Source organism: Hydra vulgaris, chromosome 02 (assembly GCF_038396675.1).
Source record: "Hydra vulgaris chromosome 02, alternate assembly HydraT2T_AEP".
NCBI lineage: Eukaryota > Metazoa > Cnidaria > Hydrozoa > Anthoathecata > Hydridae > Hydra > Hydra vulgaris.
Window position 1 is genome coordinate 36,352,501 of NC_088921.1, and position 15,585 is coordinate 36,368,085.

The window sequence follows — 15,585 nt, forward strand, 5'->3', positions numbered from 1 at the left end:
TGTAAAAGCAACCATAAAACTTCATTTTTTGTTTTAAGAAATAAGAAATGTTTTTGTTTTAGGGAATTTTTTTCACTTTATTATGGAGTTAAAACTTTTTGTTTTTAATTCATGTTAAGTTTATATGACACAAGTTTTATTTATGAACGCAAATTATTTTTACATATATCTTATTGCTAACTGATAATGTATAAAGTGTTGAATACTTAGAAAAAAAACAAAAATAAACAACAACTAAATTGTGATAATTAAAAAAAAAAATTATATGTATAAAATAATTTTAAGAAATAAATTACAAAGAAACATAATCTTTATCAAATACAAATTTAGACTTCTTTAGTAATTTTTGTTATAGTTATTGTTTAGAAGATTTTTGGGTGGTTTAAAATTAAATTTAATTACATGCGAAACTTTAAAATACGCTAACAACACAATTTACCTTTTAACGATATAAAATCATTCCTCAAAATCACATAAAAATAATTTCATACTTACATATAAAATATAAGTAAGCAACATTGATAAAGTTCACTACTTAGTAAGTGATCGGGACCCTGGCTCCGGCCCCAGCTAAAATGAGACTTTTTGCAAACCCGGCTCTGGCAAAATTATAAGATTTAGCAAGGGTTGATAGATAGGGCTAGAAAAAATTTAGAATATTTAATACATTATAACTTTATACTTACATATATTATTTATTAAATACTAGTATATATTTATATATATTTTAAAATCTAATTTACTTCCAACAAGATTGCAAGCAACAACTATTAAATTATGAGTTACTTTAAAATAGATAATAGGATTAAAAAGCTAGGAAACAATTGACTGAAGACTTGAAAGGTTGGATGAAGGTTGTATAAAAAAGGAAAATATGAAGATGGGTAAAAGTTAAAAAGTTTTTTGATGCGCAAGGAAAAAACTGGTTTAATAAAAATATAGAATGAAGAGATAGATACAGTAAAAGGATGCAACTTGTTAAATAAGAAGCCAAGCAAGAATGAGTTTTGGTTTATAGTATAGAAATGATAGCTTGTTTGAGCATTGACCATAGTAGTATTTGTACAAAAAGAAAGAAATACAACCTTACAACAATGGGAGAGTTGTAAGGTTGTAAGGTTGTATTTCTTTCTTTTCTTTATGTAAAATAAACTGTATGTAAAACTTTCAAAAAAATTGTATTGTAGATAAGGAACAATACAGAAGCAAAGATAGAACCTTGCGTTTACCATTAAAGCTACTTGAAATGAAGAAGAGTGTAGGCCTTTAAGAATAACTTAGATACTGCAGTCAGAAAGAAATAATTTAATTATCTCAAAAACCTTATATAAAGAAACTAATAAAGAGTGAACACTAATTGTAGAATAGTTAGAGAGATCAAAGTGTTTTCTAGAGCTTTGAAAAATTGGAACCACTTATTTAGCACTTTTTAATAGTTTAGCAAAAATTGGAGAGTTTTAGAGAAAACTTTTTTAAAACTATGATGGAAATCTTGCCTGAAGCACAAACTGTAGAGGTAGTTGAAAATTAACTTTAGCATTGGAAGCCAGAGTAATTCAGATGTTTAACAATGTGTTAACCTGTTAAACTGGTATGACAGGAAGAATATGGCCTTTAGATTCAAGAGTCAAGTTAGAGGAAAAGTTCTTTCCAAATAACTATATCCTATTCTAGGGGTAGGTAAAAATATCAGATTCATGAATAAGAGACTAAATCTTAGACTTACTTTAGTTAATGACACTGTTAAAGACTTTCCAAAAGTCTCTAGAACCTAACATTTGAAATAAGGTACAAGATTTAGTAAGCTGAAAATAACAGAGTTTAATATTGGACAGGACCTTTTTACATCAGCTTCTTGCAATAATAAAAGGTTCTTAAGAGATGTTCTTGTAAAAAAGATGGAAAAAAATGATTATGGTTTAATAAAGCAACTGCTCAAAATGGTGAAAAATGTGGAGTAGAATGAGGTTTTACTTTAAATTAAAAAGAAGGAATAAAAGCATCCAAACCTTTATTCCAGAAGAAATAAAAGCTTCCAAGATGTGCATTTATGCATACAAAATATGGATATAAACATATATGTTTGCTATTTATTTAGATGCTGGCATACAATATCCTTTTATATTTATATAAACTTTTGTATTTATATGGTGTAGTATTTGCCAAAAGAGAAGATGATCAGATGCATGTGTGCAGTGACTATAACAAGACAAGAAAAGGAGGCATAATCTTAGAAAGACAAAAAAAAACGTATTGAACAACGTTTGTTAGAGAAAATTAAAGTGATTTAGGCATCAGCACATAGAGAGGTAGCAGCTTCAGGAGAAAATGATACTGGTAGAAGTATGAAAACTTGAAGAGAATGCTTTAAATATTGTATGAATGAACTTTAGTTAAGGAAAGAATATGTTTTAGATTGTTTATATTATAGAAACAGCATAAAAGAGGAAGGATAAAGCCTGATGATGATGATGATGATGATGATGATGATGATGATGATGATGATGATGATGATGATGATGGTGGTGGTAAGGATGATTATGATGATCATGTTGACCATACAACATGAATTTTGAATTTAAAAAAATATACTTAAGGATGTATGCAGTCCTGGTCACAAACCCGGCCCCAGCCCTGGTCAAATTTCAACCCCGGTTGCTTACTATCACTACTATAACTATAGTAATAAAATGTAATGTATGGCTAAAAAAAAGAAAATTTTTTTCATTTGTTTATTTGTTTTTATTTAATAATGTTGAACTTTATTAATATTGGAATTTATAAACTATGGAATTTTTATTTTGGGTACCTAAAACAGTTAAACAGTATGGGACTGCGTCAGGGTACAACACTGACTGATAATATTATTATTATTGATTTGTAGAAAATAATTTTGTAGAAAAAGAAATTAAATATTAAATTCAAAATAATATTATACCAACAAAGTATATGCATAAAAAAAATTTACCTTATAACCTAGTTTTCTACTAAGTCCAGACTCACTTAAATAATTATATACCGAAGCAATATCAGATGCCTTTAAGTAAGCATTATCCTCAGCTATAGTAAACTCAACTATAACTTGTTGTCCAATCCTTTGAGTTTTTTCAATCTAATGGTAAAATCTAAAAGGCTGTAGTTTACAAAAAAAGTAAATTTTTTTAAACACTGAACAATATTTGCATAACCTAATATAAACATAAACTCATATAAAAAAGTTTCTATGACAAGATATAAGAAATTGATCTTTGAACACCATTTTTATAAAAAATTTATTGATCTTATAACACCATTTACAAAAAAAGTAACCACATTTTATAATAGTTTTTATTTATAAAATATATATATATATATATATATATATATATATATATATATATATATATATATATATATATATATATATATATTAAGTTGATCAGAAACTAAATAAAATTGAAAGCTTTGCTAATATACATACCATAGCAGTAATATTATTAATTGACACAGATCTTCTTTTTCTTTTATTAGCAGATTTTAAACTTATAAAAGTTTCAACCAACTTTCTTTCAAGATCTTTTCTAAACTCATTAGAAGTAACATCTACCGATTCATTTATACTCAATGAAATTCTTACCACAATATCAACTGGGATCAAAGTAGTTTCTGGCTTTGTTGTAGTTATAGGTAATGCGGAGGAATATATTGAAAATGATTGTGTTGTTTGGATGGATAAGTCTGTAACTAATGTGGTAAAACTTCTTGAAGTAGTTGATGTGTTTACTATTGTGGAGATAATAAAGCTAGAAAAACTTGATTCAATAACTGTGTAAGACATGCAAACTATAGTTTCCAAAAATGTTGCTGACATTATTGACGGTATCAAAGTTACATTAGTTGGCTCAATGAAGGAAACAAAATCTGTTGAAGTTGCAGTTGAGTCAATACCTGGATATGATGATCCAGAAATTAAAGAAGCTAATTCTACAGAGGATCCTATCACACTTGAAAAAATATCAACTGAAGCTAGAGTATTAGGAGTAGAGGTTATTAGAGTATTAGGCAAAGTAGAAAGTTGCATAGTGGTTTGATTAAAAATGCTTTGAATACTCTGTGATGTCACAAGATTATCCGAAAAAACAAAAACAGTATTTAGTGAACTAAATTCTAAAGCACTAAATGAAGGAACAATATTCAAAACACTTGTTGCAGTATAAGAAATTTCATTTGTCATTTTTTTGCTCGATATATCATCTAATATTGAAGAAGTTACTTGTAATGAATAACCATTTGTATTAAACCAAACAGTATTGGGCGTAGAAACCAACACAGTATCAGTAAATTTATTAGATACATCGCTTGTTAAAGAAATGTCTAATGAATTTAGAACAAGAGTAGAGTAGTAAATCAAGCACATACTTAATGTAGCTGTAAAAGATTGATTGGGCAATAAAACATCTTTAGAAGAAGTTATTATGAATTCAGATTTCAAATTAGAAGACTCCACATTTGTTGTATCTGCAGTTGAAGGAAAAGATTCTGTAGGCTGAATCAAACTTTTTAAATCTTGGCTGACAGTACTAAAATTAGATTGGTCATAAACACTATTGGTATCTGTTTGAGTAACATCTGATGTTGTCCAACAAGGAACATAGCTAGACATAATTATGGCAGTGCAGACAAGTGAAAATGATGGCGTTATCATTGCAGAAAAGTTGCTAATACTTGATTGTTTAGTGCCAATAAAGCTTTCAGAAGCAACAAAAGAAGTTTCCAAAACTGTGCTAAAATAAGAATTATTAAAATTGGAAGTTAAAATTGCATAAGTATTTATATAGGATGGAAGCAAAGAGCTGTTCATTTGCACTACTGTAACATTAGTGACACTCGGTATATTTTGGCTGGTCGTTATAGTCACATTATGATTTATGTTAACAGTATAAGGACTACTAAACCCTAATGAATGACTGAAAATATGATCAGAATTAAATATACTAAACTTTGATGAAAACATAGCAGGAGTTCTTTCTATTAATGTACTGTTTAGTACATTCCATGTAGAACTTCGCACTATTTTAGAAAAATCACTACTTAAGGAATAAAAAACACTTTTGACTGGAATAGAGTTTAAAAGGGATTCTGCAGCTTGTGTAGTAAACAATTGTGAAAGTGTTAGGCTGCTTGTACTTTTTGTTGAAACACTAATTGAATCTGGAATGTTAGATTTGCTTCCAAAACTGGTAAATACTTTGTTTGAATTAAACTCTAATGAATTACTTAAAATGGAGACAGAGTTAAATATATTAGTCTTTGATGGAAATATTAAAGTTGGAGTTTTATATATTTTTGAATTATCTAGTACATCCAATATAGAACTTTGTATCATATCAGTAATACTGCTGTTTACAGAATATGAAATACTTTTGTTTACAATAGAATTTGAAAAAGATTTTGTTGCATAAATATAAGAAAACATTGATTTGTTCATATTTATTGTTGAAACACTATCTAAAATACTAGATTCGATACCAACTCTATTAGTCATATTTAAAATTGAAATGTCACTAAACATCTTTATAACAGAACTAGATTGAATAAAGGTGCTAGAGATACTATTTGTTGTTGCAGTTCCTTCAAGCAGTGATTTTGTTGAAAAATTAAATTTTGAAGCAAACGCAGTGTCTGAATTAGTAAACAAATTAATAGGATTTGTTGTTCTACTGACTGAATCAAAAAAATTATCAGTCTTTAATTCTTTAGTTAAAAACAATGTTTGATGTGTAGTTTTATCTGATTGATTCACTTCAGATTTAGAAAGTATAGAACTATGCAAATAAGCTGATAAGCTTTTCAGGTAAGTAGTTTTTTCAACTAGCAAAGATGAATACATTATAGAAGATGAATCAGGTAAACTTAACAATATTAAACTTTCTGAAATTCGACTTGTCATTATAAAGGGAGTTGGTGTGGAAAACAATTCATTTCCAAAAAAAGTTGTGTTCACTAATTTTGATCTAATCTCAGTACTATGTTGAACTGTAGACTCTTGTGATAAGGTTGGTTCAATTATCAGTCTAGATGTAGAAAAAAAGCTTGTGACTGAATTACCAAACAATCCAGTTATAGTACTCAAAAAATTCAATGTAGTTTCAGAAACCAAAAAACTTGTTGATCTTGGTGAATCTTCAATGCTAATTACTTTAGTTACAAATGGGGTCATTGAAAATAACAATGTTGAATTTATTACATGAGAGTTTATCTGTGATACCAAAGATGAATCAGAGCTAATTGAATCTGATAGCATTAATGCTGAACCAACAATTGCTTAAAAAAATTAACAAAAGATACATGTTATCTGACTAAAACATTTAGTTTTTACGGGTATTCTATTTTTTATAATAATAACAGAGCAAACCTAAGGTATCTAACTATATTGGTATGCAAAACTCTATCAATCTTTCAAAACTCTACAATACTTAAAGTAAACTCTACACTACATAAAGTTCAAATGTTCTTTATTTACCATAAAATATGTCTTTATTCTTAAAACTTTCTATTGATTCTCACGAGTAAATCTGATACATTTTTTAAAATTTAAATAGATTAATAGAACTAATCAAATAAAAAACTAGTTTAATAATAAAAATACAAACATAAAAATAGACTTAATACTACATTTACTATAAACTTTCTATTAGGAATTAACAAACTAAACAGCAAACAATAGTAAACTATTGTAAAAAGCACCTAGAAAGAGTATTATTTAGTAACATTTAATTACATAACATACCAATTGTTGACGCTTTAAATAACTAGGGAAAAAAAAGAGGCAAGAGGCAAGAAAAATTTCTACATATACTATTTATAAAGCCAAATAACTTTTTGTCATTAAGATTTTTTTTTTTACTATTTTCTAAATGTTATAAAATTAATTTTATAAAAAATTACTTTAGCTAATCAGAAAACTATTAAATAATGTAAAATATAATAATATTTTAAAATCTCATTATATTTACTTTATTCAATTTTATTATGGGTTTCTCATAACCCCATATTCTTATTTAAATTAAAAAATATGTTAAATTTCAAACAAACTTTTATGTTTAAATGCTGGATAATTTTTGCCAATCGATAATTATGTTACACATATAACAAAACAAGGAAAAAAAAACATTTTACCCTTTAAAATGTACTGTAACAAAGTGATTATTTTGTTTAATCTTCCTGTTTCTTCCTAATTCTCTAAAATATTGATAAGCTTTCTAATCATCTAAAATATTAGGAATCTATTAAATATTTAAGTTTAGGGATATGTTAAAAGTTTTGTTTAAAGGGAAAACGTTAAGAGGTCATTCCATTGAAAATAAATTTTAAGTTAATTCTAAAAATGACGAGCTACTAATACCACTTAATGCGATATTCAATTCTTACCATAAGCTGGCATTATAAAGATATGCCTAATGAAGCACATACAATAAAGATAATAGCTTTTCATTTCAGAGTTGAATATTTCACATTCCTTTTAAGTCGTAATCTAATTTTTATGTGTCGCGCAACATAATTAGTATTAATGTAAATCATTTCCTTAGAGCTACCCGGTCAGACTACCCGGTCAGACTAGACAAATGCGAAAGCCTAAACGTTGAATTAATTATTTATTTTTTAAATGTGGTGAATGTGGCCATTCAAAAAACTACTAAGTCGCGTTTGCTTGGAGACAGTATTTTCGTTGCTAAGTATCATTTTAATTCAATTTATTTCCTTTTAAAAATAATAAAAAATTATCAGAATAAGTCGTTTATTAATAAAATAGTTATCACTTAATATACTCAACTTAAACATTTTTTGTCTGCATTTTACAATTTATTTTAAGCTGTTTTTTTAAAAAGACTGTTAAATTTTATATTTTTTCTTTGAGATGAAAAAAAGAATTATAATAAATCCGCAGAAAGGTACTTATTGTGTTTTATTAAGAGTTAACGATACTTTTAAATAGCATAAGTTGCGAAGCATAAAAGCTGTTTACGGGAACACTAAACTGTGTTCAAAAACCAATAATAAGCTAAAGCGTTAATGAGTTAAAATACCTACACTCACGCACACAAAATTTAAAAATGGATTGTAAAATTTCTTGTCTAAAGTTTCTATGTTTCTAAATTTTCTTAACTAACAAAGTTTTACTCGTTAAAAGGCTATTCTAGGCTATAGAATTTTAACAAAAAAAGTAATATCAATTTTTTTAATATACTCACTAAATAAATTATTTTGGCAGTCGTATTCTAGTTTTGTATAAGTAATTGTGACACATATATAAGTTTCATTATAGCACATCTCTTTGGTATATAGTACAGTTTTAGAAGCACAAGTTGTCTTGATTACTACATGAGAACTCAAAGTATAAACATGTTGGATTGATAGTTTCATAAAAAATGTGACAATTGGAAGTAAGCCTAAAAAAAAAAAATATATATATATATAAACATTTTTTGACTTTGAAAATTGTATAAGTGATCGTCCTTAAAGCACGTACGCTCGGAGAGGAAGAGGGGGTCTGGAAATGAGGTATATGAGATGGGGAGGGGCAATAGGTCAATTGTAAAAGTATGGAGACACTAAATTTAAAAAAATGTTATAAAATGTTGGGTTGGTAGCTTAAAAGCGTAGGTAATTTTAGGGAGGTACTCAAAAAAGCAATTTAAGGTAATTTTAGGGAGGTACTTAAAAAAGTAATTTAAGGTAATTTTAGGGAGTTACACAAAAAAGCGTACGGCAAAATGAGGGGAGGTAGGGGTGGAGGTCGAAAAAAAAGCTTACGTACTTAATGGACAACCCCTAAACAACAGTATGCGTATATCGGGGGATGGGTGGGGGTATATAAAAATTTAAAGAGGGAAAAAGAGTAGTTATGTTGACACCCATTCGTTCGAGTTTGGTTAAAGTTTATGTACAATAATGTTATTGCCCAAAAACTTTTCGAGGCTGCTTTCGACTCAATAATCAAGAAGATTTCTTTCAAATTTTCTTTCAAATTAATTATTGTTTTATTTTTACCGCACTTAGCACAGTCTGTAAAAATCAGGTTTAATACTTACGGGACTTCCCAAGAAAAGCCTAAAGAGGAACGAATAATATACTTAATTACATACGTTATATACTTAATTACATACATTATATACGAACGATTAATATACTTAATTACATACATTATATACGAACGATTAATATACTTAATTACATACATTATATACGTAGATTAACTAGGCAAAATATCAAAATCTTTTAATTTTATCCTCGGGAGATCAGTTTTTAAAATTTCGCTAAAAAATTCTTTAAACTAGCAAGTTTCAAATAAGAATTTTTTTACATTAAACATAAAAATTTTTTAAATGTTTCCAAAAAGAGAAAAGTACAAAATGAAATTTAACAAAAAGTTTTTCGATTTTTCAATTTTACAAAACAAAATTAAATTCATTGTTTTGTAGTTTGTTCCAATTTAATAATTTAGTTTATCCACCGACTCGAAATACTCTGAACTGTGGATGTTTAATTTAAAAGTTTGGAAAACAAAATCCTAATGAAAGATATTTGAAAGTATTTGAAAAACAATTAAAAAATGATACATGCTCATAGTCTCTTCTGTTTCAAACTGAAAAATAAAACACAAAGTGTTTATCAATTATTGGTGGAGGTTGAAGTCACTTCTGTACTGCTAGCAAAAAACATCAAAATTTGCTAACTTTGGTTTTAAATGATCCACTTGGAGCTTAATAAATTGCATTATCACCCATTGCCACTAAGGAAAAATTACCTTATGGTACAATACGACTCAGCCAGATCAATGGTGGAAAACAGTAATTCCTGGTAAAAAATTTTATTAAAATTTTTTTTATGTTTGTCATCATTTTAAATTATAGAAATAAAAAATAAAAATTTTCAAATAAAGCGACTTTTTGATTATCTTAGGATAGTCAAAAACACTTTTTTTGGTAAATACTCTTAAAACCCAAGACACGACCATCGTTCAGCTCAGTTCTGGCCTTTCAAACATCAAAATGAGAAAAATGAGAAAATTCCAGAAAAAACTTAGCGGAAGAGTAAAAAACTATCCGAGTTCTTTGTGTTCTCAAAAGCAAAGGATCCATTCGGAACTCCGTCTCGTCGGATTTTTCTCGGTTTTTCGGAGTTTCGGAGTTCGAGAGAAAAACAAGAAACCTCGACGGAACTTCGACGAGGTTTTTAGAAAATATCAATTTTTACTTGTAAAATAATTAAATTCTTATTTTATTTCTACGCTGGTTTTACAATAGTTCATGTTGTTTTCAAAATATAAGTGTTCTCTTTGTTCAATATCAACATTAATTTACATCACAAAGCAATTAGTAAATGCACAATGGGCCTAGTGGTGGTGGTGGAAAAAACCTCAAAAAAAAAGCTTATTCTATTCAAAACCGTATAATAAAACATTCTCGTACTTTTCCATTGTAATATTATCAAAACTCTTTTGAGTATAAAAGCATCTTTTTAATAAAAGAAGTTTTTAAATCCACAAACATCAGTTGCGGTATAAAATATCTTTTTTTGTAAAAAAAGCAAGAATTTTTTAATTTTTAAGCAAAGATATTGTAAACAGTAACTTTTAAAATATTATGCGTGTGTGATATTAGTTAATGTATTTTAACTATTTAATAGTTTACCTTAACAAAAAAAAAATTATAAGTCTAGATCATTATTTATAATATATACAAAAACTGGTCTTAAAATAACGAGGTAAGTTTTAAACATTTAATACATTTTTTTTTACAATAATGTCGTATATCGTATGATCAAAATAACTTTGTCCACCATAAGTCTTTTTTTATGAAATTATGTAATAAAATGTTTTCACTGATAACAAATAATAATAATTAATGTTTCATTATACTTACCTATTAGAATAAATAACTTAATTAATAACTTAAACTTATATAACTTGATGACTTATCACAATTAAAATAAAATTAAAAACAAATATCACAGTCAAATTGATAATTTTTCTTTTATAGAGAAGAATGGTTTCGGAAGCGTGGAAATACTTTGATAAAGTTGTGGTACATGATAAGAAATACGGAGATTGCAAAAAATGCCATAAAAGAATCGCTTGTCCAGGAAGCAGCACAAACGGCCTAATTAGTCACGTCAAAAGTTGCGAGAAAATAGATTTAAAACCATCCAGTTTCAGACCAGTTTTGACTAAGATGTCATTAAACTATCTTCTTGCCAAGTTGACAGCTCTTGATGGATATTCGATTAGGTCCATAACTCAATCTGAAACACTTAGAATGCTTTTTGAAATTATGGGCATAGTTTGACCACGTCAGCGTTCACAATTCCAGAAAAAATTAAGATGTTTCATGCTGAAGCCAAATGTTTAATGATCGCTGAATTATCTACATTGAAAGCAAAAGGAGAAAATTTGGACTAACAGGTGACGAATGGTGTAGCAATAGAGGTAGAAGATACTACAATTTAAATGTTCATCACAAGCGAACATATTGTTTAGGAATGGTAAGATTGCCAAATCCTTGTTCTGCCGAAACATTAAACATTTTGATAATGCAAAAATTAAAAGAATTCGGTATAGATGATGAAGATGTTGCAGGTAAAACTACGGATGGCTGTAGCTGGATGGTGAAATTGGATACCATATTTAAGTTTCCACATCAAATCTGCCAGAATCATTCAATTCATTTGAGTGTTTGTGATTTGATATACGCTAAAAAAGATTGTCGCGAAATTGTGAACAAAGAAACTGAATCGGATATTGAAACAGAAACGGAAACTGATGGAGAGACTGAGGGAGAGTTTTTTATTGAATATTCAGAGAATGAGATTGAATATGAAGAAAATATCGAAAAAAATCTACAGAAACTTCGAATACTAATTAAGTTTTTAAAATATTTATCGTTTCTATATGAAGTTCTTAAAAGAATAATACACAAAATTTACGGATCTTCGCATGACAAAGGACTGTTGCTCGACAACCGCACTAGATGGAACAGTGTTTTTCAGATGATCAAAAGATTTTTGATCTAAGCATGTATAAGCAGTTTAGTTTTTCGGGTTTTTTTTTCACAGCTTAGAAGCTGTGAAAAAAAAACTCGAAAAACTAAACTGCTTATACATGTTAGATGAAATTGATTTGGATTTCTTAAAATCGCTGTCTGACTTATTGGAAGTCATTGCTGACGCTGCAGTTCGATTGGAAAAACCAAATACAACAATTTTGGAGTGTAACATCGTTATGGAAACGTTAGTAAGGAAATTGAAGGTTGTAGAAATTAACATCAGTTCTAATTTTGCAGAGGCGTTAATTTCCAGATACGAAAATCGTAAAAACATTATGTTGGTATCATTGCATCGTTATTTGCACAATCACGATTTTTTTAAAAATAAAAACCACACATTTTTTTACGCTTCTAAAAAAGATATTTAAGTTTATGCTGCAAAATTATTTGATCAACTATTTGCAGCAAAAGAAAATAGTCTCCAAACAAAATCAGATGATTGCGCTAAAAGCAAACAAGAAGAACCATCACAATCGACATCTTTTTTTGTTGAAATTCAAGAAGTTTTATATCAAAATCAATCAACAGTTAAAAAGCCAAAAAAACTCAAGACCTTCACCGATCAGTTAAAAGAATACGAAGTAACTGGTATGAAATCAGAAGCAGTTTTGAAATTTGTACAAGCCATCCACAGAATTCAAGCAACTTCCTCGGAAGCAAAAAGAGTTTTCTCCTCGTCTTCCAGATTTGTCACAAAGTTTCGTAGTTCGCTTTCTGATGAAATGATAGATGTTCTCATCTTTTTAAAATATTATATAAAAAGATCTTCCGAATAAAAACTGTTTTAACTTTTGTTTAGTTTTTACTATAGGTACCCCAGAAGTCTTTATTACAGAGCACCGCGGAAGGGCATTTAACTGAAAGTTCACGCCTTCTTCCTAACCGATGCCGGTAAGAAAGCTGTTTATTAGATATAACTTGTTCGTTAAAAGATTGTGATAAGAAAAATATTTAAGTACTAAGAAATATCGGAACATAAATTTTTTAAAAGTTTATTATTAATTATAAATCGAAATATATAAAATTAAAAAAAATAAATATAAGAACAATGTTTAATTATCAACTAGATAGTTTAATTTTTTAATTTATAACAAAGTTTATCGAAACTCCGATTTTTTTTCGACTCCGACGGAGTTTCTTCTCGATTTTTCTCGACTCCATTTTTTCTCGATTTTGAATCCTTCGCTCAAAAGTTACATTTTTTAAAGAACGTGAGACAGTAGCGAAGAATTCAGATATTGTTCATTGAAAAAACCTAAAAGAACTAAGCAATCGTGTTCTGCTTGAAAGAGAACACTCGATAGATAGTCTTTTAATGATCTTTTAACTGATGGTGGAGCACCACTTTTGAAAACGAGTCTTTACTTTATTAACACAACAAAAGAAGTTGATGAAATATTCTCAGAAAACTAAAAAATTACCCAAAAATTTAATAGCTCAAGATACTGGAGTTTAACACCTGCAAATCTTTTCATTTGTAGAACTTCCATAGTTCTACAAAATCTTCATAATCCTACAGAAACATGAAGCCGTTGCTAGATTATATCAAAACAAACAATTTTAGGTTTATAATTTTATGGGATTTTAAAATTATCTATCTTTTGTGTGGGATGTTTTGCTTAAATGTTTAATCACATTCAAGCAAAACATCCTCGTTGTTGGTGTGATATTTACTCATAAAATTAAGAGAAGAGTTGTAAGAACACTCGGAAGGTCGAAAGCGAATCACAACAAATTTTTAACCTCTGGATCAAATAAAAGCAAATCCAAGGAATTCAACAATATAGAAGAAGCTTTTTTGATCATAACTAAAGACTCTGAACTTGTTCTGGATTTGATCTCTCCAAAGGAGATTCATTTTCGTTTGGAGGTTGTTAACATCTTTTCAAGAAGCATCTACAGTGTTGACCAGAAACAATACAGGTGTAGCTATTTAACGGCGGTCAATTTTTAGGAAATGAGAAGATTATCACATATAGAATGTTGACATTCTTTAAAGAATAGCAAAAAAATCTTGTGCATTTTAAGCTATTGGCTTTGTCAAAATATTCTTCAGAAGTGTTGCTGTTGCATGTTTTGAATCAATTTTAAATGACAGTTTTCTGCAAGCCAGAATCAGACCGTGGCGTTCAATGAATTCCAGAAGCCATTAAACGCCATGGTCCTTCACCTAATTATTTATCTGACAGACAGCAGAAGGATTACAGTCATTATTAAAAGATCACTGGAAAAGATACAAAAAAATCAAATCCCATCTTGATTACGGATCTAAGTTTTTTTAATGCATTGTCTACTTCAACAGCAAAAATTTATAAAATCATTAAAGAAAACTTTTAAACATAAAATGTTAATAAATTATATAATATTATGTTGGTGTTGCAAGTGGAAATTTATTTTATTACTTCTCTCTTATTGGAAACATTTTAAAAAATTTATGTTTAAAAGTTGTAATTTCAAACATTCTTGTGTAAGGTTCTTTTTTAAGTGAAATTTAATAAACTTAATATCTCCTAAGGACAAAATGTCATCTCTCCATAGAGTTTTTAAGGAAACCGCCTAAACCGTGTTAAACCTGATTTATAAAACCGTGTAGGCAGTTTAATTGAACTAACCAAAGTTGCAATTTATACTGGACTCATCTCAAAATATATAAACTTAAAAAATGAGTTTATGTTATAAAAAAAACCAAAAAGCACGTGGCAGAGTTCAAGATAAGAAGGATTTAAAAAAAGAATTTTCAAAAATATAAAAATATGCTTACGGTATCTAGACATGATTGGCGTTGATTTTTTTATCGCTATCATTTTTGTTGCATTTTTATTGTTTTCGCTTACTTCTTTTCTTGTTTTCTTTTTTTTAATTTTTTTATTAGTATTTAGAAAATTTGCTTCTGCATATTAACTTCCTTACGCGTAGCAACGAATTCTTTATAAACAACAAAAGTTTTAATATTTAAAAGGTTTTATTTATATTATCACTAAGTTTTTTGTAAAACTTTTGTGAAGCGTAAACAAAGGCTATAAAAATTCTCTTGATAAAGAGCATTCCCACTTAGAAATTGTCATCTTGAAGGAGGGAATTTTAACTGTAATTTGAGAAATATAAATTTTAAAAATGGTGCGTAAAGTTTGCTTGAACTAAATTCTCTGCAAAATTATGCAATATATAAACTTTGGTTTACATTACGAAACTCCATAGTTAAAGAATTATATGCAAACAATCTGAGACTTATCAAAATATTTTGCTTTTGCTTTGAATTTTAAAATTAGCTCCGTATTATGATATTTTTTACGTATTCTTATAAATTTTTATAAATGATATATTATTTTTTACGTATTCTTTTATTTTTGCGATAATGGGTTGACTGGGTTTAGTGCTTAACACGTTAACGTTCCTAGAGAGCAAAAAGTTTCAGTAATAAAGTTTAAACAAACGCAGTCGGCTTTAAAATAAAAACGTCTTCTCAGACGGTTTCAACAATATTTTGTTAAAAAATAGTAAT

General features: G+C 28.1%; 1 protein-coding gene across 6 annotated transcripts in view; it reads right to left on the reverse strand.

The window, feature by feature from the left end:
• LOC100199397 (serine-rich adhesin for platelets) overlaps nucleotides 1–15,306 on the reverse strand; it is a 38,860-nt gene extending 23,554 nt beyond the window's left edge. Inside the window, exons 1-4 of one of the 6 annotated variants that reach the window (XM_065790748.1) lie at nucleotides 14,845–15,306; nucleotides 8,232–8,429; nucleotides 3,461–6,303; nucleotides 2,969–3,112 (exon numbers count right to left, since the gene is read on the reverse strand). In XM_065790748.1, the coding sequence (XP_065646820.1) occupies nucleotides 2,969–3,112; nucleotides 3,461–6,303; nucleotides 8,232–8,429; nucleotides 14,845–14,887 (3,228 nt within the window). In that variant the 5' untranslated portion in view covers nucleotides 14,888–15,306. Of the gene's footprint in view, nucleotides 1–2,968; nucleotides 3,113–3,460; nucleotides 6,304–7,158; nucleotides 7,250–7,410; nucleotides 7,617–8,231; nucleotides 8,430–14,844 lie in introns of those variants that run through there. The other 5 variants (XM_065790752.1, XM_065790753.1, XM_065790750.1 and 2 more) reach the window with 5 other exon arrangements.
• Between the last annotated feature and the right edge of the window lie 279 nt (nucleotides 15,307–15,585).